This window comes from Cyphellophora europaea (genome assembly GCF_000365145.1).
Source record: "Cyphellophora europaea CBS 101466 unplaced genomic scaffold supercont1.2, whole genome shotgun sequence".
NCBI lineage: Eukaryota > Fungi > Ascomycota > Eurotiomycetes > Chaetothyriales > Cyphellophoraceae > Cyphellophora > Cyphellophora europaea.
The window spans coordinates 218,147-246,127 of NW_008481808.1; the positions used below are offsets into that span (position 1 = coordinate 218,147).

At 55.1% G+C, this 27,981-nt stretch overlaps 11 protein-coding genes across 11 annotated transcripts; 7 read left to right on the top strand and 4 right to left on the bottom strand.

Annotated features, from left to right (window-relative positions):
* Positions 1-23: 23 nt before the first annotated feature.
* On the top strand, positions 24-1,708 carry HMPREF1541_01556 (uncharacterized protein; the record flags this gene model as incomplete). The annotated part of the gene is made up of 2 exons (XM_008715916.1): positions 24-585; positions 633-1,708. 2 exons carry the CDS (start codon positions 24-26, stop codon positions 1,706-1,708), a joined length of 1,638 nt encoding a protein of 545 aa, XP_008714138.1.
* Positions 1,709-2,039: 331 nt separating this feature from the next.
* HMPREF1541_01557 (uncharacterized protein) lies at positions 2,040-3,107 on the bottom strand (the record flags this gene model as incomplete). Its single annotated transcript, XM_008715917.1, has 1 exon — positions 2,040-3,107. The coding sequence occupies one exon, from the start codon at positions 3,105-3,107 to the stop codon at positions 2,040-2,042; it is 1,068 nt and encodes a 355-aa protein (XP_008714139.1).
* Positions 3,108-3,882: 775 nt separating this feature from the next.
* Positions 3,883-4,848, top strand: HMPREF1541_01558 (uncharacterized protein; the record flags this gene model as incomplete). The annotated part of the gene is made up of 1 exon (XM_008715918.1): positions 3,883-4,848. One exon carries the CDS (start codon positions 3,883-3,885, stop codon positions 4,846-4,848), a length of 966 nt encoding a protein of 321 aa, XP_008714140.1.
* A 456-nt stretch (positions 4,849-5,304) lies between these two features.
* On the top strand, positions 5,305-7,548 carry HMPREF1541_01559 (uncharacterized protein; the record flags this gene model as incomplete). The annotated part of the gene is made up of 1 exon (XM_008715919.1): positions 5,305-7,548. One exon carries the CDS (start codon positions 5,305-5,307, stop codon positions 7,546-7,548), a length of 2,244 nt encoding a protein of 747 aa, XP_008714141.1.
* A 608-nt stretch (positions 7,549-8,156) lies between these two features.
* Positions 8,157-8,857, bottom strand: HMPREF1541_01560 (uncharacterized protein; the record flags this gene model as incomplete). Its single annotated transcript, XM_008715920.1, has 2 exons — positions 8,157-8,317; positions 8,383-8,857. 2 exons carry the CDS (start codon positions 8,855-8,857, stop codon positions 8,157-8,159), a joined length of 636 nt encoding a protein of 211 aa, XP_008714142.1.
* A 5,835-nt stretch (positions 8,858-14,692) lies between these two features.
* HMPREF1541_01561 (uncharacterized protein) lies at positions 14,693-16,219 on the bottom strand (the record flags this gene model as incomplete). The annotated part of the gene is made up of 1 exon (XM_008715921.1): positions 14,693-16,219. The coding sequence occupies one exon, from the start codon at positions 16,217-16,219 to the stop codon at positions 14,693-14,695; it is 1,527 nt and encodes a 508-aa protein (XP_008714143.1).
* Positions 16,220-19,086: 2,867 nt separating this feature from the next.
* HMPREF1541_01562 (uncharacterized protein) lies at positions 19,087-20,334 on the bottom strand (the record flags this gene model as incomplete). Its single annotated transcript, XM_008715922.1, has 1 exon — positions 19,087-20,334. The coding sequence occupies one exon, from the start codon at positions 20,332-20,334 to the stop codon at positions 19,087-19,089; it is 1,248 nt and encodes a 415-aa protein (XP_008714144.1).
* A 477-nt stretch (positions 20,335-20,811) lies between these two features.
* On the top strand, positions 20,812-22,641 carry HMPREF1541_01563 (uncharacterized protein; the record flags this gene model as incomplete). Its single annotated transcript, XM_008715923.1, has 1 exon — positions 20,812-22,641. One exon carries the CDS (start codon positions 20,812-20,814, stop codon positions 22,639-22,641), a length of 1,830 nt encoding a protein of 609 aa, XP_008714145.1.
* Positions 22,642-23,288: 647 nt separating this feature from the next.
* Positions 23,289-23,639, top strand: HMPREF1541_01564 (uncharacterized protein; the record flags this gene model as incomplete). Its single annotated transcript, XM_008715924.1, has 1 exon — positions 23,289-23,639. The coding sequence occupies one exon, from the start codon at positions 23,289-23,291 to the stop codon at positions 23,637-23,639; it is 351 nt and encodes a 116-aa protein (XP_008714146.1).
* A 664-nt stretch (positions 23,640-24,303) lies between these two features.
* On the top strand, positions 24,304-25,920 carry HMPREF1541_01565 (uncharacterized protein; the record flags this gene model as incomplete). Its single annotated transcript, XM_008715925.1, has 1 exon — positions 24,304-25,920. The coding sequence occupies one exon, from the start codon at positions 24,304-24,306 to the stop codon at positions 25,918-25,920; it is 1,617 nt and encodes a 538-aa protein (XP_008714147.1).
* Positions 25,921-26,588: 668 nt separating this feature from the next.
* On the top strand, positions 26,589-27,956 carry HMPREF1541_01566 (uncharacterized protein; the record flags this gene model as incomplete). Its single annotated transcript, XM_008715926.1, has 1 exon — positions 26,589-27,956. The coding sequence occupies one exon, from the start codon at positions 26,589-26,591 to the stop codon at positions 27,954-27,956; it is 1,368 nt and encodes a 455-aa protein (XP_008714148.1).
* Positions 27,957-27,981: the final 25 nt, after the last annotated feature.

A 27,981-nucleotide genomic window follows, 5' to 3' on the forward strand; every position in this document is an offset into this window, starting at 1 on the left:
ACGGGTTCCAACTGTAACCATAAATGGAGCAATCCGAGGAGGAAGTGAACGACCGGCAGGCTTCGAACCCTCAAGACCTTAAAGTGCTACGCGACGATTTTAACGCCGGATCCGTTTCGGGATCCAGTAACGCGTTGCACTCGACAGAACCGAGTTCAGGTGAATATCCAACCTGTCATCTCAACACAGATTCCTCAGGCAAGTCGAATCCGGGTGACCGAGACCTAATTGACGTCTTCGTAGCCGACACTTGCGTTGGAGGAACACAAACCCTGAGCTCAACTGAACCGCCCTCAGGTCAAAGAAGACTTCCGACAACTCAGACTTCCAGCAAACAGAGTCTGACCGTGCCAGAGCTTTATACTCTCGTCTTAAGCACCGCCAAACATCGCGTCCGATCTCAGGAGGTGCGCGACAACTTCACCGAGGTGGAAAGGTCAGGGCTCGAGCACAGCATTGGAATGTTGTTCATGTGGGCTCAAGGACTGGATCTCTCACGTTTGGACAGCAAAGTCAACCAAATCACAGGTATATACCGTGCCGTGCGACGAACGCTGATTCGAATAGTACGCATATTGAACTCTGGTGAGATGCGCCCAACTAGATCTTTTGTGTGTAAACTGACAGTCTAGTGCCACAACTGCAGCGAGTGAACAATGCGCAGTCTGCTGTCTTCTTCAGCGAAAGTGAAAGCGGAGACTCGAATGATTCCAGCGGGGCGAGCGATGTCGAGGACGAAACGACCAAGCCACGTGAATCAGCAAGCGTGTCGACAAAGAGTTCGAGGATCATTGAACAGCTGCAGCTTCGAGTGAGTGCTTTGATGCACTTGCTGCCTACGCTCCGGCACGACTATGAGGCAGCAAGAGTATATGACTTTGATGAAGAGCCTTTGGATACTTCCGAGCACGAACTTCAGAAACACAAAATGACTTATGTGTTAAAGTGCTCGAGTTGCAGCTACCAGAGCGTAGAGGCAGAAGCCTACTTCGAACATATGGAGTCGAAGCATACGCTGACCAAGCCACAAAATGACATGCAGACTTCGGCGCTGCTCACATCAGCTCGCGTGCTCGTCTCTGCAGATCACTCAGAAGAAAAATGCCCTATGTGCTCGAGGAAGGGATTTGTATCTAAGCGAGCCTTCACCAATCATGTTGCGCAGCACATGGAGGAGATAGCGTTGAAATCTCTTCCTGCTGACGCAGAATCCAAGTCCGAGCATTGTTCTATCAGCCCCAGCGGCACCGCTCCAAAAGAGCCCAGCGCCAGTCCACTTATTGAGGAAGATCGTATCTCTGAGATGATGGGGGCATTGAGTACGGACGGTGAAGCAGGCGAAAATGAGGTCGAACCGACCTGGCGAAATATCCCACTGCAATTGAAGAAGAATGGGTCATACGTGACATTAGCCGCGGCTTTACTGGATACCGGCGCAGATCACTGCCTGATTAAGAGGCCACTTGCAAATCAAGTGTACGAATGGGGCTTGACAAATTTCGAGCCCAGTCGAGTCAAGGAGCTAATCTCACTCGACGGTTCAAGGGTTCCAGTTTCAACGAAGGTCAAGTTTACGTTTTGCATTGATGAAACTAGATACAGGACAGCTTTTCTAGTGGTTCCTGATGATTTTGGCGTGAGCGAGGTGATTCTGGGGGCCAAATTCATCAGCAGGCATAGGCATCTCTTGGAGGGCAGAACTAAGTAGTTGACAAAGTGCATTTAGCCGGGGCTTAGATCAATACCTCAATGGAGCAGTAAGCGCTTCCTAAATGACGATGTTAACCTGAGGGAATAGTTGTTGGACTAAGACCTTTGTTGTAACGAGACTGCGTAACAGTTTCGACAAGTGGATCTACGCCTTATCTTGACGTTTTCAGTACCCTCGAATTGGGAACTTACTTGGTTACTGGGATGAGTAAGGGCAGGACTTCGCCCGATCCAAGAAACAAGATCGCATTGGCTTCACATCGAGCCACACTCAGTCACTAGGAATCAGCGCTCTTGGCCTTTAATATTCCCTATTTCCCTGTACTTGATCACTCGATATGTTCCAAGTTTTGCCGCACACTCTCGTCGAGCGACGTCCATCCCCCCTGACCGAACCACTTCCTCATCAGCTCCTCCGTGCGTTCGTTGTCCACGGTACTCTCGTCGCTCCCTAGATTCGGGAAGTCGTCGATGACCTTCTTCTCGGGCCTCACCTTCCGGATAGCGGCCAGCATGTCGTTCCAATTGAAGGGTGTCGCAAAAGCAAACAGCCTCTCATCCTTGACCGTCTTATCTATCAGTGCCGCAACGTGAACCCTCGCATCATCCGTCGTGTTGATCATATACTGCGGTGGGAAGGTCGTGTTGACCTTGCCATTGAGGGCGTCGATCGTGCCGATGCCCGTCACGCCCGGGTACACGTCGCGGAAGACCCTGCCGATGTTATAATTCGGCAGCACGGCGTTCAGCACAAAGCCCGGCTTTTCCGAGCGCATGAACTCCCACGCGGCACGCTCGCCCGCCGTCTTACTCGCCGCGTAGACCGAGAAGCCGTAGCCGGGGTCCTCGCTCCTCTCCTCCACGGGCGTCTCCCACGCGACCTTGAGTGCCTCGTCATTCCACGTGTCCTTGCTGATGTGGAACTTGACGCCGGGCTTGGGGAACGTGGCGGCCGAGCTACTGCTCGTGAGGACGACACGCTTGACGCTGGACTCCGCCTTGGCGGCGCGCAAGACCTCGACGGTCGCGGCCTTGACCGCAGGAATGACGGCATCCGGGTCGTCGGCCAAGCTGGTGTCGCTGGCGAGGTGGACCACGCCGTCAACGTCGCGGATGGCGGTCGCGAATGCGTCCGGTGCGGCAACGTCGGGCACGACTGCGGTGCTGTAGCGGGGGTGGTGGTCGTGGGTGCCGCGTGAGGTTTCGCCTTTGGCTTCGGAGCGCACGGTGCCTCGGACGCGGAAACCGAGGGAGAGCAGCTCGCGCACGACGTGGCTGGCAATGAAGCCGGTGGCTCCCGTGACGAGGATGAGGCTGTTGAGGGGAAGAGCGAGGTCCTGTTGAGGGAGGAGGTGGGGTGTGCTGGTAGAAGAAGGCGGTTGTCGTGTATAGGTCATGGTGTGTGATATTGGTTGGTATGCTTCCGAATATGCAGTCCTGCTGTAGTTGCAGTTGTACTGGGGCTTATCGTTGAGGTTGTGCGTTTAGTGGTATATGGTGTTCACTGTGCGTTAGGTAGGACGAAAGTAGATCCTGTATCTTCAGATGCGATGCACTTCAGCTCAAGCAGAGATACAGGTTCTCAAATACTCTTCAGCTTCACCTACAGAAACACCCACCTAGGTCTGGATTGATAATGAACGGCATAGCCAACCCCCCGAAAACATGCCGCCATTGTTATCTGCTGACGTCAAGATCACCGCCAGTTAGACGAGAGCATTGGTTGCTTGGCCAGCATACTTCTGGTTGAAAAGTCTCCCCTCAAAAGCATACCCATACGGCTGATATGAGGTTATTTACAAGGACCCCGAAAAGGCGGGCCCGCCTGACAAAGCAGTCGCTTACATTTCCCTTTCGAGATATTTTCATGCAAGGGTCCGCTCCGAGCGCCGCGACTAGGGTTAGGGCTTTCGCCGAAAATTTACCCGGCTGGAAATGTTCGGTAATTCGTATTGGTACCAAGATACTGCTTTCAACGATCGGTGCTCGGGAGCTCCAAAGTGCCGAAAAACTCCAGTGTTGTTGATAAATCTGAGAAAAGGAAGCTCGAGCTACCTTCTGGAAGAGCAGATGACGCGATGCTGTTGAAACCTTAACCAACCTCTCACGCTGATTCTTCGTTCGACAGCCTGGATCCTGCGACACTTCGGTTCATCCTGAAAAGACCCGAACATGGGTTCCAAGGCTGACCTAGTAAATGGCAACGTCTCGAACCCCAGTCGGCCGCTGCTGGTAGTCTGTGACTTCGACCACACGCTGATCAATGTCAATTCCGACCTGGTGCTGTTCCACGAGCTTCCGTACGGTCAATCACTGATACCGAGTTTCGTGTCATTGCGCAAGGAGCAGGGCCTCGGATGGACGCAGACCATGCAGGCGCAACTCGCGGCATTGGCGGAGCAGGATGGGTACAGCAAAGGTGATATGCTCGAGTGCTTGGGTCGTGTGAAGATGGACCCGGTGCTACTTGCCGCGCTAGAGAAGCTGCATAAGAATCAAGCGCCAAAAGTCAAGTTTGTTATTGCATCTGATGCCAACACCATCTTCATCGACGAGATATTGCGCGCGAACGGGGTTGAAAAGGATACATTTTCGAAAATATACACCAACCCGGGAATGTGGGCGGAGCATGACGTTCTCCGGGTTGAACCGTATCAGTCAATTGACGCGCCACATGAGTGTCTGCGAGCGTGTCCTCCTAATATGTGCAAATCGAGCATTCTAAGAAGAGCAGTGAAGGAACTCAAATTGGAAGATGCCACTGATCTGCGAGCAGTGTACGTCGGCGACGGTGGCAACGACTTCTGTCCTGCATTGGAGCTGTCTGAGACTGACCTTGTACTGGTGCGCGAAGGGTTTGCGTTGCAGAAACTGATCGACAAGGCCGCTATCGAGGCTAGCACAGACCCCGAGAGTCCGGCCGAAAGCGATAAGCAATCCGACACCAAGTCTGTCAAGGCACAGATAAAATTGTGGAACACGCAAGAAGAGCTCGGGCAGCTACTCGTGCAACTTGTTGGCGGAGATGCGCCGGTACCTGTAAGCTCTCCGACTCAAGATCAAGTCGAAACCGCTGTGCAGCAGCTAGAGCACGATCTGGCTGCAAAGGCCACTATTGGCGATGGACCTCATTTATAGAAGATTGCCTTCCTCAAATGCGAAAATCAGCAGGGACATACTCCCGCAAATCCTCAGGCGTCAGGCAACCAAGTCCACACGTTGGGCAAGGCTGGCACCCCTGCACACTAGCGTTGATCGGGTTAGCCGGTCTCGTGTCAGGCAGCAAGGCTAAATTGGTTGCCTTCTTTAATTTGACGCCCGCCTTTCAACAAGCAGCCACCACCTCCCTACAGAGATCACACAGTTTGCATTGACTTGTACTGACCGAACGATCGCCTACAAAATCGCGGGAATTCACGGCAGCGTCATAGTCTCCAGTTCGGTGATACCAGCAGATCCCATCATCAGGCTGCGAGGCACCACTAGCCCGTCCGTTGCCGTGGCCGTGGCCGTGGCCGTGGCCGCCGCCGCCGCCGCTACCGCTACCACCACTACTGTCACTCATAGGCGCACGGCCACCATCATCGCCCCCGCATGGCCGAAGCCGCCGCCCTAATCGGCCTCCTCGCGGCCCTCGCCCAATTCGTCGAATACGGCACGCGTCTCGCAACGCGGCTCTCGGACCTCACCTCAGAAAGCTCCTCGTTCGCCGCATTGCGTGCGCGTCTGCTCGCCGTGCTCGCCATCGTTCAACGCATCCGCAAACAGGCTGAGCGGGGTGTCTTGGGAGTGGCGGATGCGGAGGTGCTGTTGCCGGTGGTCGGCGCTGTGGGGGCGGATGTGAGGGCGTTGTTGGGGGTGGTGGAGAGGAGCATACCGGTGGAGAAAGAGGGGGAGGGGGAGGGGAAGGAGAGCTGGGGCAGGAGGTGGGGCAGGGCGGTGAGGAGCCTTAGGGGAGATAAGGAGGTGAGGAGGTTGGAGGGACGGGTGGGCGAGGGGTTGCAGGTTTTGGCGTTGTGGCAGACGACGACTTTGGTGGAGATTGGGGTTGGGGAAGGAAGAGGTGCAAAAATGATGCAAGAGGGTTCTTGCAGGACTGCGGCTGTCTTGGATGGGGATGACGTTTCCGTAGCGTCTGTTGAGCGGACAGCCGAGACAGTGACGTTGGCGGCTCCGGCGAATAGTGCGGCACCGCCAGAGAGTGATCCAGAAGACGATGACGGGGACCATCTCGTCGACCCCGAGGAGGGCTACCATTCCGCAACACAAAGCAATACCCAGCTCAGCGTGGTATCGAAAGCATCGGAAAGCTCTGGCAGCACCGGTATAGACCGCTGCTCCTCGACCTGCAGCTGCATCTGCCACCGTCCCTACAGCATCTCGACCCCGGCCGTCCTCGGCGTCCTCTTGGGCCGCCTCTCAGTCACCTCGAGCAGTCGCCCCCTCGCGCCGCTCCCCTGCTCAGAACGCAAATGCCTCCGTAACACAACAGTATCCACCCGTCTCACCTACCGCCTCCCCACCTGGCTGCTGCCCATCGCACTGCACACGACCCTGACCTCCACCGCGCTCAACACAACCCTCAACCTCAACACGCTCCGCGTCCTCCCAGACTCGGCCCCGATCTTCTCCATCCTCTCGCGCGGCGACCTTCCCGCCCTGCGCGACCACTTCGCACAAGGCCGCGCCTCCATCCACGACGTCTCCACCACCAACTGGACCCTCCTGCACACGGCCTACACGCTGGGTCACATGCCCATCGCGTCGTTCCTGCTGCAGCAGGGCGCCGACCCCAGCATCGCCGCCGACAACGGCAGCAATGTGGTCGAGCGGGCGTGGTTCCACGCGCAGAAGAGCGCGCGTGCTCCCGGCGAGTACGTGCTCTCCGACAACGATGTGCTGCGGCAGGTGGACGCGGACGACTTCGTCGCGCAGCAGCAGTACTCGCTCGTGCACAAGGTGGTGCTGGGATTGAGTGCGCTGCCGCTCGCCGAGGTGCTGCGCGGGTCCACGGCGGAGATCGATGCGGGGGACCTGCGTGGCGGTACGCCGCTGTGGTGGGCGGCCGCGCAGGGTAATGTGCCGGCGGTGCGCACGCTGCTGGAGTTTGGCGCCGATGCCACGGTTGGAGGGCCGATGGAGCAGACGCCGTTGCATGTGGCGAGGGATGCGCGGACGGTTAGGGCGCTGTGCGAGGTGGAGAGTGTGGATGTGGACGCGCGGGATGCGTTGGGGAGGACGCCGCTGCATTGCTACTGTTATAAGCAGATGGGCGCGACGAAGGCGCTGGTCAGGGCGGCGGTGGAGGCTGGGGCGCAGGTCAATGCGAGAGCCAAGGGTGCGCAGACTCCGTTGCATTATGCCGTCATGTTTGGTAATGTGCATTTGGTTGGTGTGTTGCTGGATGCGGGCGCGGAGCTGGACGCGGTGATGCGTGATGACTTGACACCGCTCGGAGCAGCCGTGAGATACGATCAAGCTGAGGCGGCGCAGGTGTTGCTGGCACGCGGTGCAAGCGTCAAGTGGAGAGACTCGGGGAAAGGCGAGGTTCTCGAATTGGCTGGGAGGTGGGCGGGTGTCAAGTGTCTAGACGCGTTGATGGATGCTCTGCACGGGCGCCATGACGATCTCGGAGTCAATACCAGGGAAGCGAACATCATTTGGAATGCTTACAAGAGTCGTCCGCTACGCTGGGAGGAATTGGACCAGGCGTTTGGGAAGCTTCTTGGTACGATGGGTCTGGATGTCGATCTCCTTTACCAAGGCGGCAAACATGAGTGCACTGAGGAGGATGGATGTTCTGGCTGTATGCCTTTACCCGGGGCTTTCTGCCCCTGAGCTAGAACGTGAGGACATGCCAATGACCTTGATGATATATTGATGCAGATAGAACATGGCGTACATGAACAAGTGGTCAGCATTCTCCCTACATCGTTCAGGCTTATTATGAAGATATCAGTGTGCCATACACCACGACGGACGTGTTCAAGGACACTTAACTCACTGCTTCATGTCGTTAAATCCTCTTGACTATGCTGATCTACGATGTGAGCGTGATGCTGAACTTAGGGGTGTGTATCCGACGCTTCTGACCTAAGGTAAAGGTCTCGACTCTTGATTGGGACTTTGGCATAATGTCCATGATACGCAGTTCGCAAGGGTCAGCTTCGTCGCACGTTAGTCTGCAATACTCTTACATCTCAGCAGTAAGCACTGCGTTACATGACTGTATTGAAGACCTGGGTTTTGATACGCTTCACCAAGGAGAATATTGACTTTCCGAGCTTTGACACTGCCCGAATCAGTCCTGGAGCGACAAAGAGCGTTGGCCGATGATGATAAAATTGTCTCAGTCAGTCAGTATTCGTGGGTGCTACAGCCGAGATCGACTACCACGCAATATGTTACCGCTCGCCCTCTTCTACCACCAACAAGCACGCAAAGACTTACGAGCTCAACGCACCGTCCTTCTTTCTGGCCTGCTCAATCTCGTCCTCCTTCATCTGCCGCAAAACACCCGTATTGGCGACGCCCCCGGTGATGACCGCACCAATGACCTCCTTGCCAAAACCCAGAGCACCCACTTCAGCTTTCCAGTAGGAGATATCTGTTTTCACAACGTCAGCAATGCAATAAAAAAAACTCCAGGTCAGTAGACCGGCCGCTGCTTACACTTGGACTGAATCTCAATGAGCTTCATCCTCGGATCCTCCGGCTTGCCGGTATGCACGCCATCGCCCAGATCCCCGAACCAAGCGCTCGTGCCCTTGGTCCAGATCTCCTTGATGCGCGGATCCTCATTGCTGCTCGTGACGGCCTTGCCCGTCACCGACACCCAGTCCTGGGTGCTGCTGTTCTGGAACGTGACGGTGACGGCGCCGGGGTTCTTCTCAATGTCGTCGAACTTGGCGCTGTGGGCGTTGGCAAGGAACAGGAAGTCTGGACCGGATCGCTTGGCGACGGCCATGGAGCGGTGGACGGGTCCGGTGCCGTCGCGGAGGGTGCCGAGGAGGCCGATCTTGAGCTTGTCGACGATACCGTAGAAGTCTTCGAACTTCTTTTCGGGGGACACGTCGTTGTCCCACTGCTTTGCGACCGAGGGGTCGGTTTGGGAGTTGATCTCCGAGTGCTTTAGTTGTTCAGGCATTTTGCAGGTGGATGTGATTGAGAAAAGGCGAAGAGTTCGGGAAGCTGATGCCGTGAATGTTGCTGTTTGGATCGTCGAGGCGGTTCTTAGGCAAGCAAACATTGTATATATGATCGTCTTATGATTTCAACATGAGAAATAATCCAGACGCGATCAGCCTGCTGCCAAGGAAGGTTTCGTGTTCATCATGACGGAAATGCACCACGCGCAAGAGTCATGATGCAACGTATCCACGGATTCTAATTCCATCGCCTCTGCTCATTTGACAGGTCACTTTGTGTCCGGGATGCTACTCGGACTCGGAGCTCAGATCTCTCGTCTCACCGGATGTCGTAAGGGTATCGGAGACTTTTTTCCGAGTGGTCTGGAAGAAGAAGAACAACGATGCTTTACTGCCAAGACAGGAGGTCTGTATTCAGGACATAATGTAATAACTCCGCAGCCAGTCATTGAGTACGACCAATACGTTCGGGGCGACAGTTGAAATACTGCAAGCATTGTTCATGCATACAATCTTCCTGGTATTTGAGAATGCATCAATCACCAGACCGAACAGGACGTGCTGGTCAGAACTCATCAGTAGCGAAAGGCGACCTAACATTGGCCAGTGAATACAGTCCTGAGTCCACTGAGTAAACAGCGTAGAAAGTCATAACGTGCAGGCATGAGGGAATGGTCATATGATTATTCATGCCCTAGTTTCAAGATCTCAAGGCTGAAATATCTTCAGCGTGCAGTAAAGCCAAAGAATCGAGACGGGAGATCACATCTTTCTTGGATCTTCCAATACTTCTCTGTCACATGAGTCTACATGGAAGCGCTTGAGGGCACCAAAGCTGTCTCGTCATTATTCCCTTAAGAGTAGTGTCCTTTCGAGACCCAGCAGATACCGTTCAAGGAACAAATCGTCTACCCTTTCAAGCCCGCATTGGAAATTGCCGGGTTGTCCCAGCATCTCAATGCCTTGGCCATCGTCTCCGTGAATCCGTCCCCCATCGTCCGGCAGCGGCAGTAGTATGCCCTCTCAACCTTCCTCAACCGTCACATCCGCCAATCAACCACGGCACACTCATGCCCAGCCTTACTTTCCACGCATACACGGCCCGCCAAAGAGCGCACTGATACAGTCGCAGTGCTTCTTGACCTACAACACCGCACGCACACACACACATTAGCATCAGTACAACCATGCCACGCCACATATCCAGCTCCAGCTCAGACCCAAGATTTAAGAGAAAATTACTCACAGTACTGCCCTTACAACCACTCCACTTCTCGCACTCAATCTTCTTCTTGTCCGGGTTGCAGCGGCAGAGCGCAGTGCATTGCTTGCTGGTCAAGGCCTGGCCGTTGCAGGTGTGGCCGTCGGCGTTGCAGAGGGTGCGCTCGAAGCGGTCGGGGGCGCTTCCGAGGGGGGTGCTGACGCCGGTGGTCGAGGCGGCGAGGGTGGTGATGGAGGTGAGGGCAAGGATCAGGGTAGTGGTGAGCTTCATCGTGCAAGGTAGGAGGGGTTTGATGGAAGAGGGTGTGTGAAGAGATGGACTGGATGGTGTGCAGGCAGGCTGAGGAATGTTTGCAGAGTGGGAGAGTGTGGTGTTGAAGGTGTCATGAGTGATGACCTTGCAAGTTGCTTTGAGATGTCTTGGTGCAATGAGATTGTGTAGTCGCGGTGACTGTTACGGCTAGCTTGAAGTACGGAACTGACAAAGGTGTTGCTGCATGCGGCGCCACGAGCAACAAAGAGACTGACTGCTATTGCATGAGTATACCGCTGTGCTATGAAGACTTGAACTGTGTGCGACACCATTTGGTGGCTCGTCGAGATGCTCTCTTGCTAGCCACTGCAGTTGCGCATCTGCTTCATGCAGAGCTTAGTTAACAGGACCATAGCTTAGATGTAATGTGTTAAAGAACAATCATGAACACGACCAACAAGCATGGCTACCAGGCTACCTATCCACTCATGTCACTGCTGATACAGTACATTACATAGGCTTGAGTAGGCTTCAACGAAAGACAGAATTGATCTCGTGACTATCAACTGTAGTTGTCTATCACCAACTCGGCGCTGAGAACTTTGGAGGCCCCGGTCATGGGTTCCTTTTCCCGCTTCGCTTCCTCATTCTTGCTCAAGCTCCAGCCTTCATAGCCTACCGCATTGCGAGTTTCTCAGAGATACCTGCCTCATACTAGATCATTAGTAGAGTAGCTGCACTACACGCATCTTTCTTCGCAACTACCTAAAGCGGCTTAGCGTCAGTCATTCACTGCCTGAAGAATCTTGGCGTCTGCGCTTCCGAAGACAGTACTGGGGGGAGTAGTGTTCTGGTATACGGCGCGAATGCTACTTACAGTGTCACAGGGAGCTGGGTTTGTGGGGAGGGTCAAGATATTGGAGGAGCAGTATGCGGTGTGCGGGCGGGAGGAGTGGTTAAGGCGAGGAGTCCGGTGCCTGAAATGCGGAGATGGCGGAATTTTGGCTGACGGTGATAGTAGGTCCGACTGCCGTGCCGTGGCTCACGAGTTGGAGGGCCCTTGGAAGGGGTGTGCTACAGGCTGAACACGGCGTGAGAGTATCCAAGGCAGGGAATGCGCATGGATGGGCGGACGCAATGGATATAGAACATGTGTTGACAATGTAGGAGTGGCTGGAGAGGTTGAACGCACAAATCAACTGGAACTCGTCGTACTATGATTGAGCAATGATCAACTGCATCACTAATGACTTTAACGGAGACCGCAAGCAGGAGATGGGCGTGCCAAAAGATGATCACGAGACCAAGCAGTTTGACTATTTGGGTAAGTATTGATCCCTGCGGTCAACCGAATGTAATGAAAATGCAGCACATGTCGATGCCCAGTCACCAATTTATTCCTGCCAAGGTTAAGTTCGAGGTATCGACGGTTGGTCATACGCCCAGATAAAGCTTATGAAGAGAATGGAAAATCCCAGCGAGCGCTGCGTCCATTCAGGGATGGGGCCTTTGTCAAGGAGATTCCTGAGTAATTCTGCCGCTCAGGGTCTTTCCAAGCCTGTCCTCTGCTAGGCTGACCCTTCAAACTCTGCGGCTTGTAGGGTTCGATTGATGGGAAGTCCAAACTTTTACAGTGGTTTGGAAAAGACACGGCCCAAAGTCCAGACTCGCACGTGGCTTTTACTATCTTTTCGAGCGATAGCGCTCGTCTTCAACTCTTGCGCCGAAGTTACCGCCGAAAACGGAAGACTCTTGCAACTTCGAAATGGAAAATCCACGAGCCACTGCGAGTCGGCTTGAGGACCACCAAAGACGCTTTGAGGAAGCTTGTCGGGACATGGGACACCTCGGAGCGAGGATTTATTCGTGGTCACGATGGCCCAGCAAGAACCGTTAGTAGAGCCGTAGGTTTCGCTTCATTCGACTACCATTGGCCACGACAGCCAGCACAGCGGGTAGAATAGAGAACTTACCTTGGCAGTACGTGCTCATCATGAGGCAGCAAATACGGAGTTGGTCAAGGAGCAAAACTTGCGCCGCCGGAATCCCTGAATGCTCGAGTGAAGATGTGGCTTCCGATCATGGGCGAACAAAGGCTGACACGCTGTACTTAGAATAACGTTCATCATACCCGGGTCACATTCATTGTCTGAGGTGTGCTGCGGCGCCGAGGAGCGGTAGCTATAGGGCCTGGCCAGCCCGATTGTGGTTGAACGTTTCCACATGTCCATCACGAGCCGAGTTCTAGGCCATTCAGCCACGTGAAGTCAGCGAGTACTCCGTAATGTAGCAGGAAGATGAATTCCGCCTTAGTATAGGGCTGAAAACCCCCAAGCTCGCTTGTGCCATCTTGAAGAAGGATCCTGAGACATGGCGTACTGTTGTAATCGCCTGGGATTGGATATGCTTCGCCATCTTCATGGGTGTCTCCTCTTGTTAAGCGAAGTCCACGCAGGTCCGAGTGAATCAGCTTCCGGCACGGGCAATTAGTTTGCGGCTGCAGATGGCTGCAGGTGGCTGCAGATGGCTGCAGGTGGCTGCAGGTGGTCGCAGATGGATGTTCTGAACCTCAAGGATGCTCTGCAGTTCGGAACGTTGGCACCCCTGAAAGCCGGGCTGCTATGATTGGCAGTGGCGCGGTCAAAGTTCAAGCTCCTTTTCGTTATTTCCGGCCATCCCACGTGCGGCAGATTGTTCTCGAGGCAGGCGTAGCCGCAAGTCTAGCCATGCTCGGTATCTCGAGATGATGCAGAAGAGGCTCTCCGTTGTCGGGAATAACGCTGCTCAATGCTTGACGGCGTTTTGATACTTCGAGGGTGGCCAAAAGCGATGCCATCATCCCGAAGGACGGTACCTTGGACTCTGCCAGGGTGATGATGTGTTCATCGCTGTTGGTTCGCAGGGTTTGTAAAAGTTCGATCATGGACGAGCTCAACCGCATCGGACGTACGTAAAAGGCAGGTCAGTACTCGGTAGGTTTCCAGCTCTCGCGTCAGAGCGCGTCCTGGGGTTTGATCCCTGCAGAGATTCGTTGAAGTTTCGCAGCGTCTCGTACTTTCGATGGACTATCACAGTTCAGAGCCTCACATGCATTATGATCTCTCCGCTTGTGTAAAATTTGCAGGGTCAGAGTTCTAGGGTATCTTTGGTTGTGGCTGGCGAACCTATCGTGGCCAAGGAACAAGCCAAGTTCTCCATCGCAGCTGCAGTTACGGAGTACCCATCTTTGCTACAATACCAGGTACATCTCGCGTGCCTCACGCGATATCAGCACCTACGCGTTTAGAGGACCCGCAGTGGTCCCAGGTCAACGCATCGACGCGCTTCTTTGCATGAACCTTGTTGTAAGACACGGAATTCGTGGAGACGCGAGCCAAAAATTGTCGGGGATCAGGGGTCCCATCGTGCGCTCGGAGAAATGTTTCTCCTGACGCACACGCGCGCTTCGTAAACACCCGGCACTGAAAAGGAGGCAAACCTCGGGCTGATGATGCCAGCCCATCGTGGCGCTGCAAGTGCGTTTCAGTATGCGAGACAGTTCATGCGGGTACTCGAAAATAGGCGCGGTATCGACGTTTTCTCCGGAGGTCGGCAGCAGGCAGAAAGTCTGAGTAAATTGGATAACGCGCGCAAGACATGTGCAGGCTGGCAATATTGTTGACATGTTGTGGTGTGATGCTCCACGTAGCGGGGAAAAGAGAAGACGCGAAATCGATAGATCAACACCTGATGGACAAAGACTACCGGGAGAGCGGCATAACACGACAACCTCGCGTCCTTTTACTCCGGCACTCGTGCTGCGGGACTTTCGATCACTCCATCATCGATCATCGGAATGAGAACACGTTCTGTCGCGACGATCACTAACGGTCAAAACAAAGCAGTGGGTGAACATGACCACAAATATTCGAGTAAGTCTCTTCATTAGACACAAACAGCTGTCCGGTGGCAGCAGTAGAAGCTTGTATGACAACAGTCCAATCAATAATGCACCTCCTAATGTTCTCCCCATTCCTGAAAACCCATGTTGTGGCACTTGGAGCCCGCGAGGGCAGTCTTAGTCTTGAGATGCGGTAACCGCACCGGACTTTTTGGTGGTAATAGTGGCAGGTCTTGTTAGTTAGACAGTCTTCCCCTCTTAGAGCGCCAATCTGAATGCTCATCATCGTCCTCCCCAAATACAAACGAAAAAATCAGGCCGTCGGTGGTATCCGCGTGAAATCGTAATGCATCATCCCTCGGTCAAAAACAATCCTCCAACGCCATAGCGGTAGCAGTAGCCGCTAGTCTCCCAGTCTTCTCTGTTCCGTCGTCCATGTCGTGCGATCCGCAGCGCCGTGAAATAATCGATATTGTCCACTCAATTCTCTGCTGTGACCTTGCCCTGCTGGGCTTCCCAGATCATGCGTCGTCTCCTCATCTCCTCAGCATCAAACGCGGGAACGTTGCCCTGCGAGTGCTCGTCTGCTCGACTTGAAGGTCTGCTGCCATCGTCGCGCATGTTGCCCCTAGAACGCATGTTGCGTAGGCTTCGCTTGATGCTAAGCGTACGTTGTCTCCCAGCAGAGGCAGGAGGGTGAATCTGCTCACCAGCATCTAGCATAAAGGTGTCGTTGCTCTCTTCAGCCAGCGATCCCTTTCGTGAGCTTTGATCACGAACGCTGCTGCGAGACTTCATTCGCTTCAGCTCACGCGCAATTCGCTCAAGGGTGGAGCCAGCGGTTTTGGATGTGATGGTGTCATCATCAGCCATCAGATTCTGCTTGTCTCGACTGGTCTTGCGGCTGTGAGCACTAACACTGCTGCTGGTGCTCGGCCGAGTAGCGTGACTCTTGTCAGATTGGCCCGAGTTGCGATTGGATGAGCTGTTGGAGCCAAACGAGATACCAGAGTCGACCTTCCGGCGGCCATCTTCATCACACTCGAAGCTGAACTCTGCAGAAGTCGGTGAGAAGCTGCTGCCAGTGACCTCGTAGCTCTCGTCGATGATACTGTTGGCCATACGCAGATAGCTGTCGAGAGTCTCACGCAGCGATGGCCAGCCAGTCATCTCACCCTCGCGCCTATGCTCCTCCATCAAGCGTCCTAGGACGCCGGGTCCGTTACGCTCGACGGCCGAGATGTATCGGAAGAATCCTTGTCGCTGCGTGGACAATACGGCGGCCGTCAGCTGAACGGTAGGCTGGACAAATCCTTGTGATTGTAGGGTGGGAGGATAGAGAGTGTTCAGCATAGCGATACAATTGGGTTTGTTGAAAGGTTCAAGTGAGAGTTCGTTGATGATGGTCCAACGGCGGATGCCGATGTAGATCTGGGTGTACAAAGCCTCGACCTTGCGCTCCTTGATTTCGATATCTTCGATCCATCTGATCACACCAGGATATTTCTTTGCCAGACGCTCCCGTTCGCCGAGGTCTTCTCGTGCAATGCCAAGTTTGTTGAGTGCAGAAACCACTTCTCTTCTTCGGCGGACTTCGAGGTCCTTGAGGTAGTCGAGGGCAGTCAATGCTTGTGGAAAGTCAACCTGATCGAGCTCAGCAGGGAAGCAACGGCGGACAAAGCTGGTGATGAAACTCGGAGGGAGCGAGGCGGGCTGCGAAGGAAGTTGTGTGATGTGGTGTATGAGGTTGGTCTTGAGCTGCGCAGCGGCAGTCTGGGTGGTCATCCTCATGTCTTCTTGTGAGCTGGGCTGGCGAGGGAAAGCATTGCCTGGTAGACTGGCAGAGGAAGGCTGCTTCTGAGGAGGTTTCTGGGTACTGCAGTTGAGAGTGTACATAGTGCGTAGAGGAATCTCGTAGGTACCCGGGTAGGCGAGTAGGTGCTCCAGCACCCATGTGAATCCGGCGCCTTCCATGATGGTAAATCGCGGCTCTCGAGGCGAGTCCATGTTGAGCAGAGAGGTTCTGGTTTGGTGTGTGTTATGGTGTTGAAGCACGGACCCCGCTGCTGCAAATCTTTGACAGACGTCAGTGCGCCACGCTGTCGGTTCAGCTGGTGTTTAGCTGCAGTGGCCGAACAATCCGCCTGATGCAGAACGGAACCACGAGTTTGCAAAGGCTAACGGGCAACTTTCGAGGGAGACCAGTGGGATTCGATTGAAGATGTGCTTTTGAGAATCGAAGAGATTCGACGAGGATCGACGAGGCGATGCGCGGCCGAAGACAGGAATGTCGCAAAAGTATCGAGGGATATGTCAAGGGATGGTCTGTGCAAGGGCGGGGGATAGTCCAAGTCGAAATGCGGCTGCGGACACCGAGAATACAACAAACAAGAAGCGGGCGAAGTATGCAGCGACTGGGAGCGAGTGGCCGGTTGCTACGGCGTTGTCGGCAAGGGATGAGGTGTAAGTGAGCGTGTGATGAGGCCAAGTGCGGTGATGAGTCGAAGTAAGGTGACACTGCTGCCGTGTGAGAAGGGAGCAGAGGGGCGAGGACGGGGTCTCGGGAGAGGGAACAGCCGTAGAAGAACAAAACTACTACTAGGATGCTACCGACTTCTATACAATGGAGGTCCCGCTGCCCTGGACCCAAACTGGAGCCGTAGCAGTATCCTGGCTACCTTACCATCGGTGCTGGGAAAGGTAGACGAAAATGCAATATCCACAAAGGTCCACGGCCCCAAAAAGTCTTCTGTAAGCCCAAGTGCAAAACCACTTTTTTCGAGATCCGGGCGTGGGCTAGCGGACAGGGGTGCTGCTGGGCTCTACTCAAAACTGTCTAGGGCTTGACAGGGGTGAGACAGTAGACCAGGAACCGCGTCTCCCGGCCGCCTGCCGCGCCAGTGGTGAGCTCGCCGGCGGTATCGGTATCGCCACTACTGCGAACACCGGATGCAGTCACCACCATCGACCCATGCCATCACACCTGTCAAACTGTCACTACTATTCAGCGTTCGTTTTACCTCCGAGCCCGGTTCTCTCAAATTCGATCACTATCACTGTCAGCCGGCAACGCGAGCTGCTGTTCTCGTTGTTCGGACCGCGCTTTACTCCGTATGCTCCATGCCCATAGCCCCACGACGCGTCGTTTAGCGGGCGTAACATTGTCGCAATGACGAGCCCATCGGCCCGACGGAATTGCAGTCTACTGCATCTCGCTTGGGAGCTCTTCGCCTCAAACTGTGCCAGATATCGGTATCTACCGTCCCAGCCACTACTGATCAGCAAGAGCTTGGGACAACACCCAGGGCCATTCTGTGCAGTTCCGCCACTCGACTAAGCAACCTGGTCTATCACTTGCGAAGTGCACCTTTGCCGTGGGTACCCCCACGACGCGCGCTTCGTCTTGCTTCTGCCGCCATGTCTTGCGTAGCTTCTCGCATTTCGGCAGATGCTTTTTTCTTCCGACTGGTCTTCCCGCGACTGGTGGCGTCTCTCGAGCAGCAAGAGCGGGACAACGAGCAGAAGCCAGTGAAGCCAGTAAAGCCACCATTTGGTCTCGGCAACGCCATGCCTGAAGTGGCTAAGAGGCAACAGACCATCGAAAGAGACCTTGCACGAGCTAAGGCTAGGGGCCGAGTTGTCCGGCAGGCAAGCTGCAGGGGAAAGGTCCCCGTAGCTCCCGCCTGAGTTTCTTGTACCCTTCCACCGGAACTCCCTTCGCTGAATTCCCCTTGCTCTAGCGCGTCAACGTCTACCTTTGGCGCGTTATGGTTGGTCACAGAAAGCCAGAAAGCCAGAAATCCCAAGTCGGCCTCTTATTCATGTCAACTTTTTGTTACTCGTATGGAGGACAATGTGCAGCGAGCGATACTCCGTACTCCGTACGATTCATGTCAAGGTCAGGGTCTGACCTGCGGTCCATGCAAGCACAGTCACAGTCACAGCCACAGCCCTCCATCACAACGAACGGGCCATACTCCGTATTGACAGTCGAAATCAACAGTCTGTTACCGACTCGGCTCGATATCATGCTATAGCACCGATGCCCAAGGTCCCCGCAGAACAAGTTCTTTGCCTACTATGGAGAGCAATGATCATCCACACAGGCTAGATTCTGGGATTGTACCCAGTTCCAGGCTGCTGGTGCTTTATCGCAGTGGCCTTGTGCTCTTCTCTGGGTAGCGAGCGGATCACCAGCTCCATACTATCGTGTCAAACGGGTCACGCTTTTCGTCTTGGCTGCCAGAAAGGGCTGCCGGGGTCTCAACGGCTACCCAGCGGGACCCGCCTCCCACTCAGGCACTATTCCCTCGCTTCGAGTGCAAGATGTTTGATGTCTTCCGTCGCCGTTTCAATATTCTCCGTACTTCGTGGAAATCGCTCGAAGCATCATTTTCATGGCTCTTCCCCCGATAGTCCCCGATCGATAACGGTCGGTCTCTTATTATCGATCAAGGGAATAAGCCAGAGTCAATAGTCGCGGGCACGCGAACGAGTCATTATTTATTGCCTGATTCGAGACATTCGAGTCCAGGCACGCCGGATACTGCTGTAAGTGGTATCACGTAAACTCTGCCGGGGCCGTTGCAGTCCCGGAGAGGAGGATGGACGCAGATCTTCGCCCGGATCAGCAGCTCCAGTGGCACGGTAGTCCGAGCCAGACTTTGGGAGCCCGCAATAGTCTGCTAGTTGGCTCTTCAGGGCGATGATGGTCTGTGCGAGCACCTTACAAGTTTGTATCCACCGCCTCACTCCACGAGTCGCCGCTGTCCCCTTTGCACAGCCGTCTGTAAGCCGGTTTCTTGGGCGGGACTGGCAGAGCGGAACACCAGCGCCTCGGAACGGGGCATGTGCTTGCAGACGTTCTTTGTCGATCATTCAGAATCCTCTATCTCTGCATCCTCGTCTGGCTCCTGATCTTCGACGTCGCTCAAAGCCCACTCCCCCAGAAACCCCTCTTCCCTGACGGGAGGGACCAAGTCGACCCGATTATCCTCCGCCCACTTGAGCACTTTGGCCCGTAATATCATCATGGTCGCAGCTTGTGGCTCCTCGGCCTCTGCGGCGGCAGTTCCACTATTCGCATCATTCGACGTCTTTTTCTTGCGCTTGGGCAGCTTCATGTCGCACACCCCCATCTCATTTAGCGCGGCAATGACATCCTCGGCCAACATGCCTGTGCGGTCACCAATCTCCTCGACCGTCATCTCATCCTTCGCAATGCCATTCTTGCGCCTGTGACTCGTGTCGAAGACCTTGTGCTGATCGGCATCTGCCGTCTGACCCATCAAGTATCGCGCAATTCGTTCCGACCAGAAGCGAAGGTAGGACTTGCGGCCCATGGAGCTGAGGGGCTTCTCGGGCCCACCAATCACGCCGCCTTCCCATTCCCACCCACTCAATTTGTATGAAACGGCCATCAGCAGCTGCCCGAGCTGGCGGTGCTGGAATGGAGGGAAAATCAGAATGCAAGCGAGGTTGTTGCTGTCCCATGATAGGTTCTCTTTGGAGAAGAATCCCAGGACTTTGGTCTTGAAGAGAGAATCATCCGCGCCAGACGAGGCTCGCTTGCGGGCCCGTCCCCGGGCTCCTCCTGACGAGGTCGATGAGGTATGCGTCAGTACGTAGTACTTGAAGCCTCCCGTGTCGAAGAAGACGCTCTTTTGCTCCAGGAACAATTTTGCAAACAACGACAGATTCTGGCAGTAGAGCTTTTCCGCCTCGCCATCCACTTCCCAGACGATGTAGCCGTCCCACTCGTACACCTTGAAGGCGGTTTCGGGCACCGGCAGCACCTCTCCTTGCAGCAGCTCCTCTTGGTGGTGCATCAGGTGCTGCGCATAGTCGACCTCCTCCGGCGAGTAACAGAAGCAGATGGGACAGACATAAAGGCGCGTGCACACTATGCCGCTCTTAGTGAGCGGGATGCCGTTGACTATCCCGCCCGCGCCGTTGCGCGCCTCCGAGTGATTCTTCGCGTTCGGACCCAAGACGATGCCATCCGGGTACGGTGAATAGTACCAAGTGTCGAAGAGCATGTTGCCCAGCACGACTTGCTCAATATTGCGGCTCAGGATCTTGAGCGAGGCGCGGCGATTGGGGGTGCTGCCGGGCGCGTCCATGACGCCTTGTGGGCGGTCGCGGTCGACGGCGGAGGGCATCGAGGCGGCTGCCAGTCATGCCTAGTATGAAGGTGTAAAAACTAGTGTCATTGCATTCCCGTCCGCCGCACACCTCATGATATATCGATGTATTGGAGATGAAGAGATGCAATGTAGATTCATCGTCATTGCTCGGCCCCCAAATGCCAAGAGCCCCGCCCGTTTTTGGACCGCGACCAGGCCGCTTTTTCCTCGCCCGAGCCTCAGCCATGTGGTTCAGCGCCTGGTTGCCCCTTTTTCAAGCCACCGACAACTCTGCGCTGGAAATTGCGCAGCGGGGGCGCGAACGCCTGTCATGACGCCAATACAAGGTAAATGTAACTCTTTACTCTTTGAATGGTGTCTTCGGTGACAAGCGGTATGCCAAATGATCGCCCGTGCTCACTTTGACACGCGTGACCAACGCGTACTATGCCCCCCGACTAACCGCCGCCCACCATGGCATCTGCAACTGACATCATAACCTACATTGGCGTCCCCCTCGCTGTGGTCGGTGTCCTCCCGATCCTCTACACCTTCGTCCTCGCGATCTTCACGCGGCGTAGAATTCAGGCGGTGCTGGTGCATCATGGCCACAAACCGCTCACCTCGACGCGCCACCATGACGGATTCACCATTCGCAGCTCCCCCATGACGAGCCTGCTCGAGGTCGAGCTGCCTCGCTATACCATAGCGCCTTTCGATAGGAGCAGTGACGAGTATTGGCGGCCCACGGGAGACGGCGAAGAGCAGGATGAGGAGAGCCAACGACTGCTAAATCGAGCGGAAAGTACGCTAAGCATGGTGGAAGAAGGGCGGGTCAGAGGCTACCTAAGAGGGGGAAGCTGGAGAGCGTTCAATTGGAAGAAACTCATTGTTGGAAAGAAATTATACAGATTGCAGTACGAAGATGAATTGCGAGAGCCTGCAGCGGAGATTGACTTTTCTGATCTCGTGCATTATCTTCTCGACTGGGGCGCTGTTCCCGATGCTATGGGCTGGGAGCAGCTGAAGTCCGGTGGACTTTGGACTCCAGCTGGAACAGTGCTGTTGAGAAAGGCCGGTAGAGGAGACAATACCCCCAAGGCGCACATGGATTGGGTGCTGAGGACGACCATGCCAGACGAAAGCGACGGTGTGCTCAGTCTCACTATCAGATGGTCGAAAGACGCACAAGCTATCTCTGACCTCCGCGGTGCTGCCAGCCTACCTCCGGGATGGGGACGACTGAAGCAACCAGCACTTCTTGACTCCCCAGATTCGGAGAGGTCTTCCGAAGCCGGACAGAACCTGCCAGCGCGTATTGAAGCTCTGAAGCTCACGTCGAAGTATGCTCGCGACAGCACATCCTTTCGTTTCGTCGCCAGCGACAACCGCATTCACCAGGCTCACTGGGAAACCTCCAACATGTGCACAGGATCACTCACACAACCTTTCCTCGATCCCGAACACACTGCCTCCGCAACGTGGTTCACCAGTGCCGCCGCTGCCTGTCTCCTTATACAGCGACCGCCTGCCAGCCACCTATGGGGCTTCAATCTCCCGCCCCACCTGGCAGCTTTCTCCCGCAAAGACTCCATGCCTTGTGGCATCCTCGTACTTCTAGGCATCCTCGCCGAAGACGCCACGCCGCAGTGGTCCCTCTCATCATCTGACACAGACGCCTTGGCCTCGGCCAGCGCGAGCAACGCGGCGCAGCGCCATCACCAGCGCTTCCTCGCTCGGCGCGAAGCTGAGAGGCTGGAAGCCACCATGCCGCCCGATCAGGCGCGCGTGCACCGGGCGAACCGCGAGGCCGAGTTCCATCGACAGCAGCGTGCGGATATATCGGAGAAGATGGCGGAGCTGAGGCAGCGAGACGAGCGAAGGGTCGCAGATGCGATCGCGAGTCCGCGTTTAAGCCCGGTGAGGGTGGCGGAGGCGTGTCTCGCGTGGCTGGCTCGAAGGGGAGAGGTTGGCGCGGAATGGGATGTGAGGCAGCTGGCGGAGGCGGTGTTGTATCTTATGGTGTTGGATGGACGGGGATTCGAGAAGAAAGGAGAGGGAGACGAGGAAGAGAAGAATGAGGGCCGTATTGTGGTGCAGGTGTTGGAAGAGTGGATGGATTGGAATGCCGCCGGGGGTATGAAGCGTCAGCATTTTCTTTTCCTCGAGCAACGGAAGCTCGAGTTTTGCTTCGCTGCTAGCATTATTGCGGTGATCCATATGGCGGAGGCTACTGGCCAGCGAAAGGCGAATGTCGACATGATGGAGTGCCTGCGGTTGTGGAGGACTGTAAGGCTCGGGTGATACCAACAGTACGCAACAGTTCCCCAGCTGCCGGTCAAGCAGTACCGAGACGCCGTCAAAGACATTCAGGCCATACGACCACACACAGCTGCTTTTAGGCACGGTCCAGAGCGTAAACCTGCTCGTCGGCTTAACGCTTTCGATCAAGTGTGTGTTGCACGAACTCGACACGCGCATATTGCGCGTTCACGTATTCCAACGTACGCCACAGTCGCACCAGATACTAATGCACGACACTTCCCGGCACATCTGTTCTTCAATTTGTCATTACCCAAGCATGGTGAAGACAAGATGCCATTTCTGACATCGATTGACATTGACTTCCGAGGTCTAGACCGCATTCACCACCGTCAATTGCGAGACTCGGTGCTGTGCTCAAGGTGCTTTGGTTTAACCAACTCCGCGACAACAGTATCGTGGCTGGTTCCAGACCTTCGTTGACGACGATTGACGTGATCCAGATCCTCATTTGCAACTCTTGGGGCTGATGTCTTGCAGAGTAAGAGGTCTATAAAGCCAGCAGCTCTCTCACAATCCAACACTGTCTCAACAGCAAGATACGCGCCCAACGACTCTACGACAACTCAAGTACGAAACGGAATCGACAAGCCAAGATCATCACCCTCACTCCTCCATCACTGAGCAACATGCAGATCACTTCGTCAATCGCTGCCGCCCTGGCCCTCCACGTCATGGTAGCATTTGCCACATATGGCGAGGCCGAATCCAGGACGATGGGCCCGACAGGTGTCATCCCCATCCCTACTGGAGTGTACACAAGTCCTTCGGAGGGCGTTGGTGTCAAGTTTGGCGCGCTGGAGCGCCGTGACCCGTCCGATACAGAGATCTATGTGAATCCCGCCAACCGCATTGGCGGCGTCCCCATCAATGTGGAAAGCGACAACAATGTGCATCTCGACAAAACCGAGCTTCTTGCGCGCTCCGGAAACCCCAGGGTATTCCGTCCTCGTGGTGTCGGTCGCAGGGCGCGTGAGTGACTGCAAGAGAGCAAATGTGGCACGGGATACAGTTTGACGACAGGGACGGAGTATGCATGTGGTTTCAGGCTTTTACTGGCAAGCCTGTCACGCAATCGTGGAGGCTGGAGGAGCTGCAGTCTACCTCAGCCATCGTGACTGTCGTTAGCAGTCGGTACTCTCGCTTGAATCAATTTGGAACCTGATTGTACGTATGTGTGCTCCTCGTGGCCCAGTCAGTCGACGGCGAATATAAATATTTGACGCATCCAACAAGACAAAGCTCGTTGTGATACCACCAGCCTTTTACAACTTGTTACCCAGCGCTCGCCTCATGACCACGAAATCGAGACTCGCAGAACAACACACCCAACCATAGGTTGCTATTGTGACCACCGCGTATTGTCCTATTCGTGGAGAAGCGAAGTAAACAGGCCGAAGGGTGTTATGAGATCGAGGTGAAGGCCGGGTGATAAAGCGGCGGGGCGTAGGGGAACGGCTGCTTAAGCCAAGCGCGAGCCTTGCATCCCCCGGGGCCGCCTCCAACTGGCCAGATCGACAACTTCAACAAAGAGTAACCTGCTCCTCCGAATCTACAACTCCACGTTTTCTTCGTCTGTATCTTACTTTGCCACGCCTGTTCTCTTCGTCCCACTCAAGCCGTTCCTTTAGCGCTTCTATCGCAATGTTTGCCCAATTCAGGGATCTGGCGCTCCTGGGCGCCATCCTGGGCCTCTCCATTACACCCCTTTGCGCCGCCGACGACCTCAGCGACACACCTATTTCGCAACTTGTTGCTTCGGCGAAGGCGGCACGCGCCAAGGGCTCAACGAATGAAGCTCTGCAATACTTTGACGCGGCTATCAAGAAAGATTCGTCAGATTATCTCACAATATTCCAGCGTGGCGCAACCTACTTGTCCGCGGGTAGACATTCGCAAGCAAAGTCTGATTTCGACGCTGTGTTAAACCTCAAGCCCGGTTTTGAAGGCGCGCTGCTACAGAGGGCCAAGATCCAAGCCCGCAACGCCGAGTGGGAGCCCGCGAAGAAAGACTACAGAGATGCTGGCGCAAAAGGTGCGGAAGAATTAGTCCAGGTAGAGGAGGCAGAGGGTGCATCATATATTGCTTTTGAGGCCGAGAAGAACAAAGACTGGGAGTCGTGTGTCAATAATGCCGGTGTTGCCATTATGACCGCGGCGGGCGCCCTACAGTTGCGACAGTTGAGATCCCGGTGTCGATTCGAGATGGGCGAAATTGAAATGGGCATCAGCGACCTGCAGCACGTCCTACAGATTCAACCGTCGCTCTTGGACCCGTACGCCCAGATGTCGAGCATGCAGTTCTACAGCCTTGGGCAGACTGAGAATGCTCTGACACAGGTGAAGAGGTGTTTACAGTCTGATGCCGACTATAAGCCTTGCAAGACACTCTTCAGAGAAGAAAAGGTTTTGGCGAAGGCGTTGAAGCGGGTTGACGAACTCATGGAGGGTCGAAAGTTCAATCAAGCCACCAAGGAGCTCACAGGATCGACACCAGACACCGAGCCCGGCCTACTCTCTGAGATCAAGAACAATTTTGCCGCGCACCGCGAGGCAGGCTACATCCATCATACCGCATCTTCTGGTCTGTACAGCATCTATCTCGAAAAGACCTGTGAGGCGTATCTAGGCATGAACAATCATCGCAAGGCCGCCCCGTACTGCAAGGAAGCCCTTCAATTGGATCAGCATTCGCTGCATGGTCTACTACATCAAGCACAAGCTCATCTCGAGGCCGAAAACTTCGAAGCCGCCATATCGTCCCTCAATACGGCCAAAGAACACCATCCTTCGCATGCACAAACCCTCCAGCAGAAAATTCAGGAAGCTCAACTCGAACTCAAGAAATCCAAACAGAAAGACTACTACAAGATCCTCGGTGTCGACCGCTCCGCTAGCGAGCGTGAGATCAACAAGGCTTATCGTACAGCGGCCAAGATGTACCACCCGGACAAGGCGGTCACCAAAGGCATTTCCAAGGAAGATGCAGAGAAGAAAATGGCCGCGGTCAACGAGGCATATGAGGTTCTGTCAGACCCGGAGCTGAAGCAAAGATTCGATAATGGTGATGATCCCAATGATCCAATGGCCAGACAGGGCGGCAATCCGTTCGAGGGAGGTACGCCATTCGGCTTTCCCATGGGCGGCGGCCAGCAATTTGTCTTCCAGCAAGGCGGTGGAGGAGGAAAGCGCAGCTTCAAGTTCCAGACTGGCGGTCAAGGTGGCGGCGGCGGAATGCCGTTTGGCTTTCCCTTTGGTTGAGGGGTTGTTGGCATACTATTCGATTCTATGATCAGCTTCACCGCTGCGTAAGATTTATTATCACGAAGGGTACTTTTGCATTCTAGCGACTACCGGCGGTTTAGCTTCCTTTTGAGGACAGGATTGTTGACGAATACATATCTCGGAACCCTCCCAAACTCGTTGACCCGTTCCCGCGCTACCGCTACCCTAGTTCAACCCTGCATCTGTGGTCGATGTCCCGCCCACCCCTATGCTGGATTTGCAACACAATGGATCTACGGCTTGTCTTGACGCATCGACCTTCGGATACGTTGATGCTTGGACCATTCCCGGGCCTTAGTTCAGCTTACCGGTCTCACCAGCCCGCAAGTTTATGTCTCGCACCCGAGGACGTAATACGTGGCCGCGTCTATCCTGCCGACGAGGCGACGAGGCGATCATTAGGCAACGTCCTGACGTCCCAGCGGCCCGGCGTTCCGGCTTCGTGGCGGACCATTCCCAATGAGGCAATTGGAACATTTGCATGCTTTGCTTGGCACGACTACCAAGGGCTTCGGGCTTGGTATAAAACACCAATCCATCTCCATCTGATCTCGAGTACCGCACCACCTTCGAATTCCTAGCAGGTCACTACTTTCGTTTCGCGTTCAGGCCAGGACAACTTCCCACGCTGTCAGTCAAGCACAATGGAAGCAGACTTCCACATCCAGGACTTCTCGCACCTCACCGACGTTCTTGGCAGTCTGCAGATGATCAAGCGCTACAGTCTCATCTCGCTTTTCTTCACGACGCCGGGTGACTCTTCGCCCGAGAGCATCACAGATGGTCTCAATGACGCTTTGCGAAAGCTCGCGCAAGCGTTCCCTTACCTTGCCGGCCGTGTTGTGTATGACGGCCGAGATGATGCCCACACCGGCATCAGGAAAATCGTGCCTCACGAGGGTGTGATTCCGTTGCTTGTCAAGGACTTTTGCACCGATGCAGATGTTGCGAGTATGGAAGACATGGTCGCGGCACGCTTTCCGATGCGCATGCTCGATCCACAGCGGATCGTGCCACCTATTGCCATGACCTGGGCTACGGACAACTTCGACAAGTATGCGCCTGTGCTCATCTTGCAAGCAAACATCATCCGTGGAGGATTGATCTTGACCATTGCCGGCAATCATGCCACGATGGACATGACTGGCCTTGGAATCGTGATCTCTTTCATCGCCAAGGCCTGCGGCAGAGAGCCGTTCACCGACGAGGAGATTGAAGAGGGTAACCAGGACCGTCGGAACGTTGTCCCTCTTCTGGATGACTCCTATCAGCCTGGTTCAGAACTGGACGACTCCCTCATCAAGCCACCACCTCCGGATGCGCCACCAATGACCATTCCCCCAGCTAAATGGGTCTACCTCAACTTCCCCAGCAGCCCCCTGCCGAAGCTAAAGACCGCTGCCAGCGACCAAAGCGTAGTCCCCTACATCTCCACCGATGACGCCATCTCCGCCCTGCTATGGCAGCGCATCACCCACGCGCGCGCCACCCTCCACCCTACCCTCCACCCCTTCGCCAGCCAGCTCTGCCGCACCGTCTCTCTGCGCTCCTTCCTCAAACTCAAAGGCTACATCGGCCACCTCGTCGACTGCGTCTACGCGCGGCTGCCCGACGTCCACAATCTCCCTCTGGGCGAGATCGCCGGCCGCCTCCGCCTCCAGCTCCGCGACGAGGCCAAGATCGTGCAGCACATGCGCGCCTACGCCACGGCGCTGCATCGCTTGGATGACAAGACCCAGATCGTCAATGGCGCGCAGCTCAACCCCAATGTGGATGTCGTGGTCAGCAGCTACGCGAACTTGAAGTGCTCTGAGTTGGATTTTGGGGCGGAGTTGGGGGGAAATCCCGTCGCGGCGAGGCGGCCGCGCATGGATGCATGGCCGAGCTTGCTGTATATCATGCCGAGGGACCGGAATGGGGAGACGGCCGTGGCGGTGTGTTTGCCTGAAGAGGAGCTCGAGGTGTTGAAGAGGGATGAGGTGTTGGCGAAGTTTGCGGCGTTTACTGAATAGATCTGTCGTAGTGGCGATGGGACGA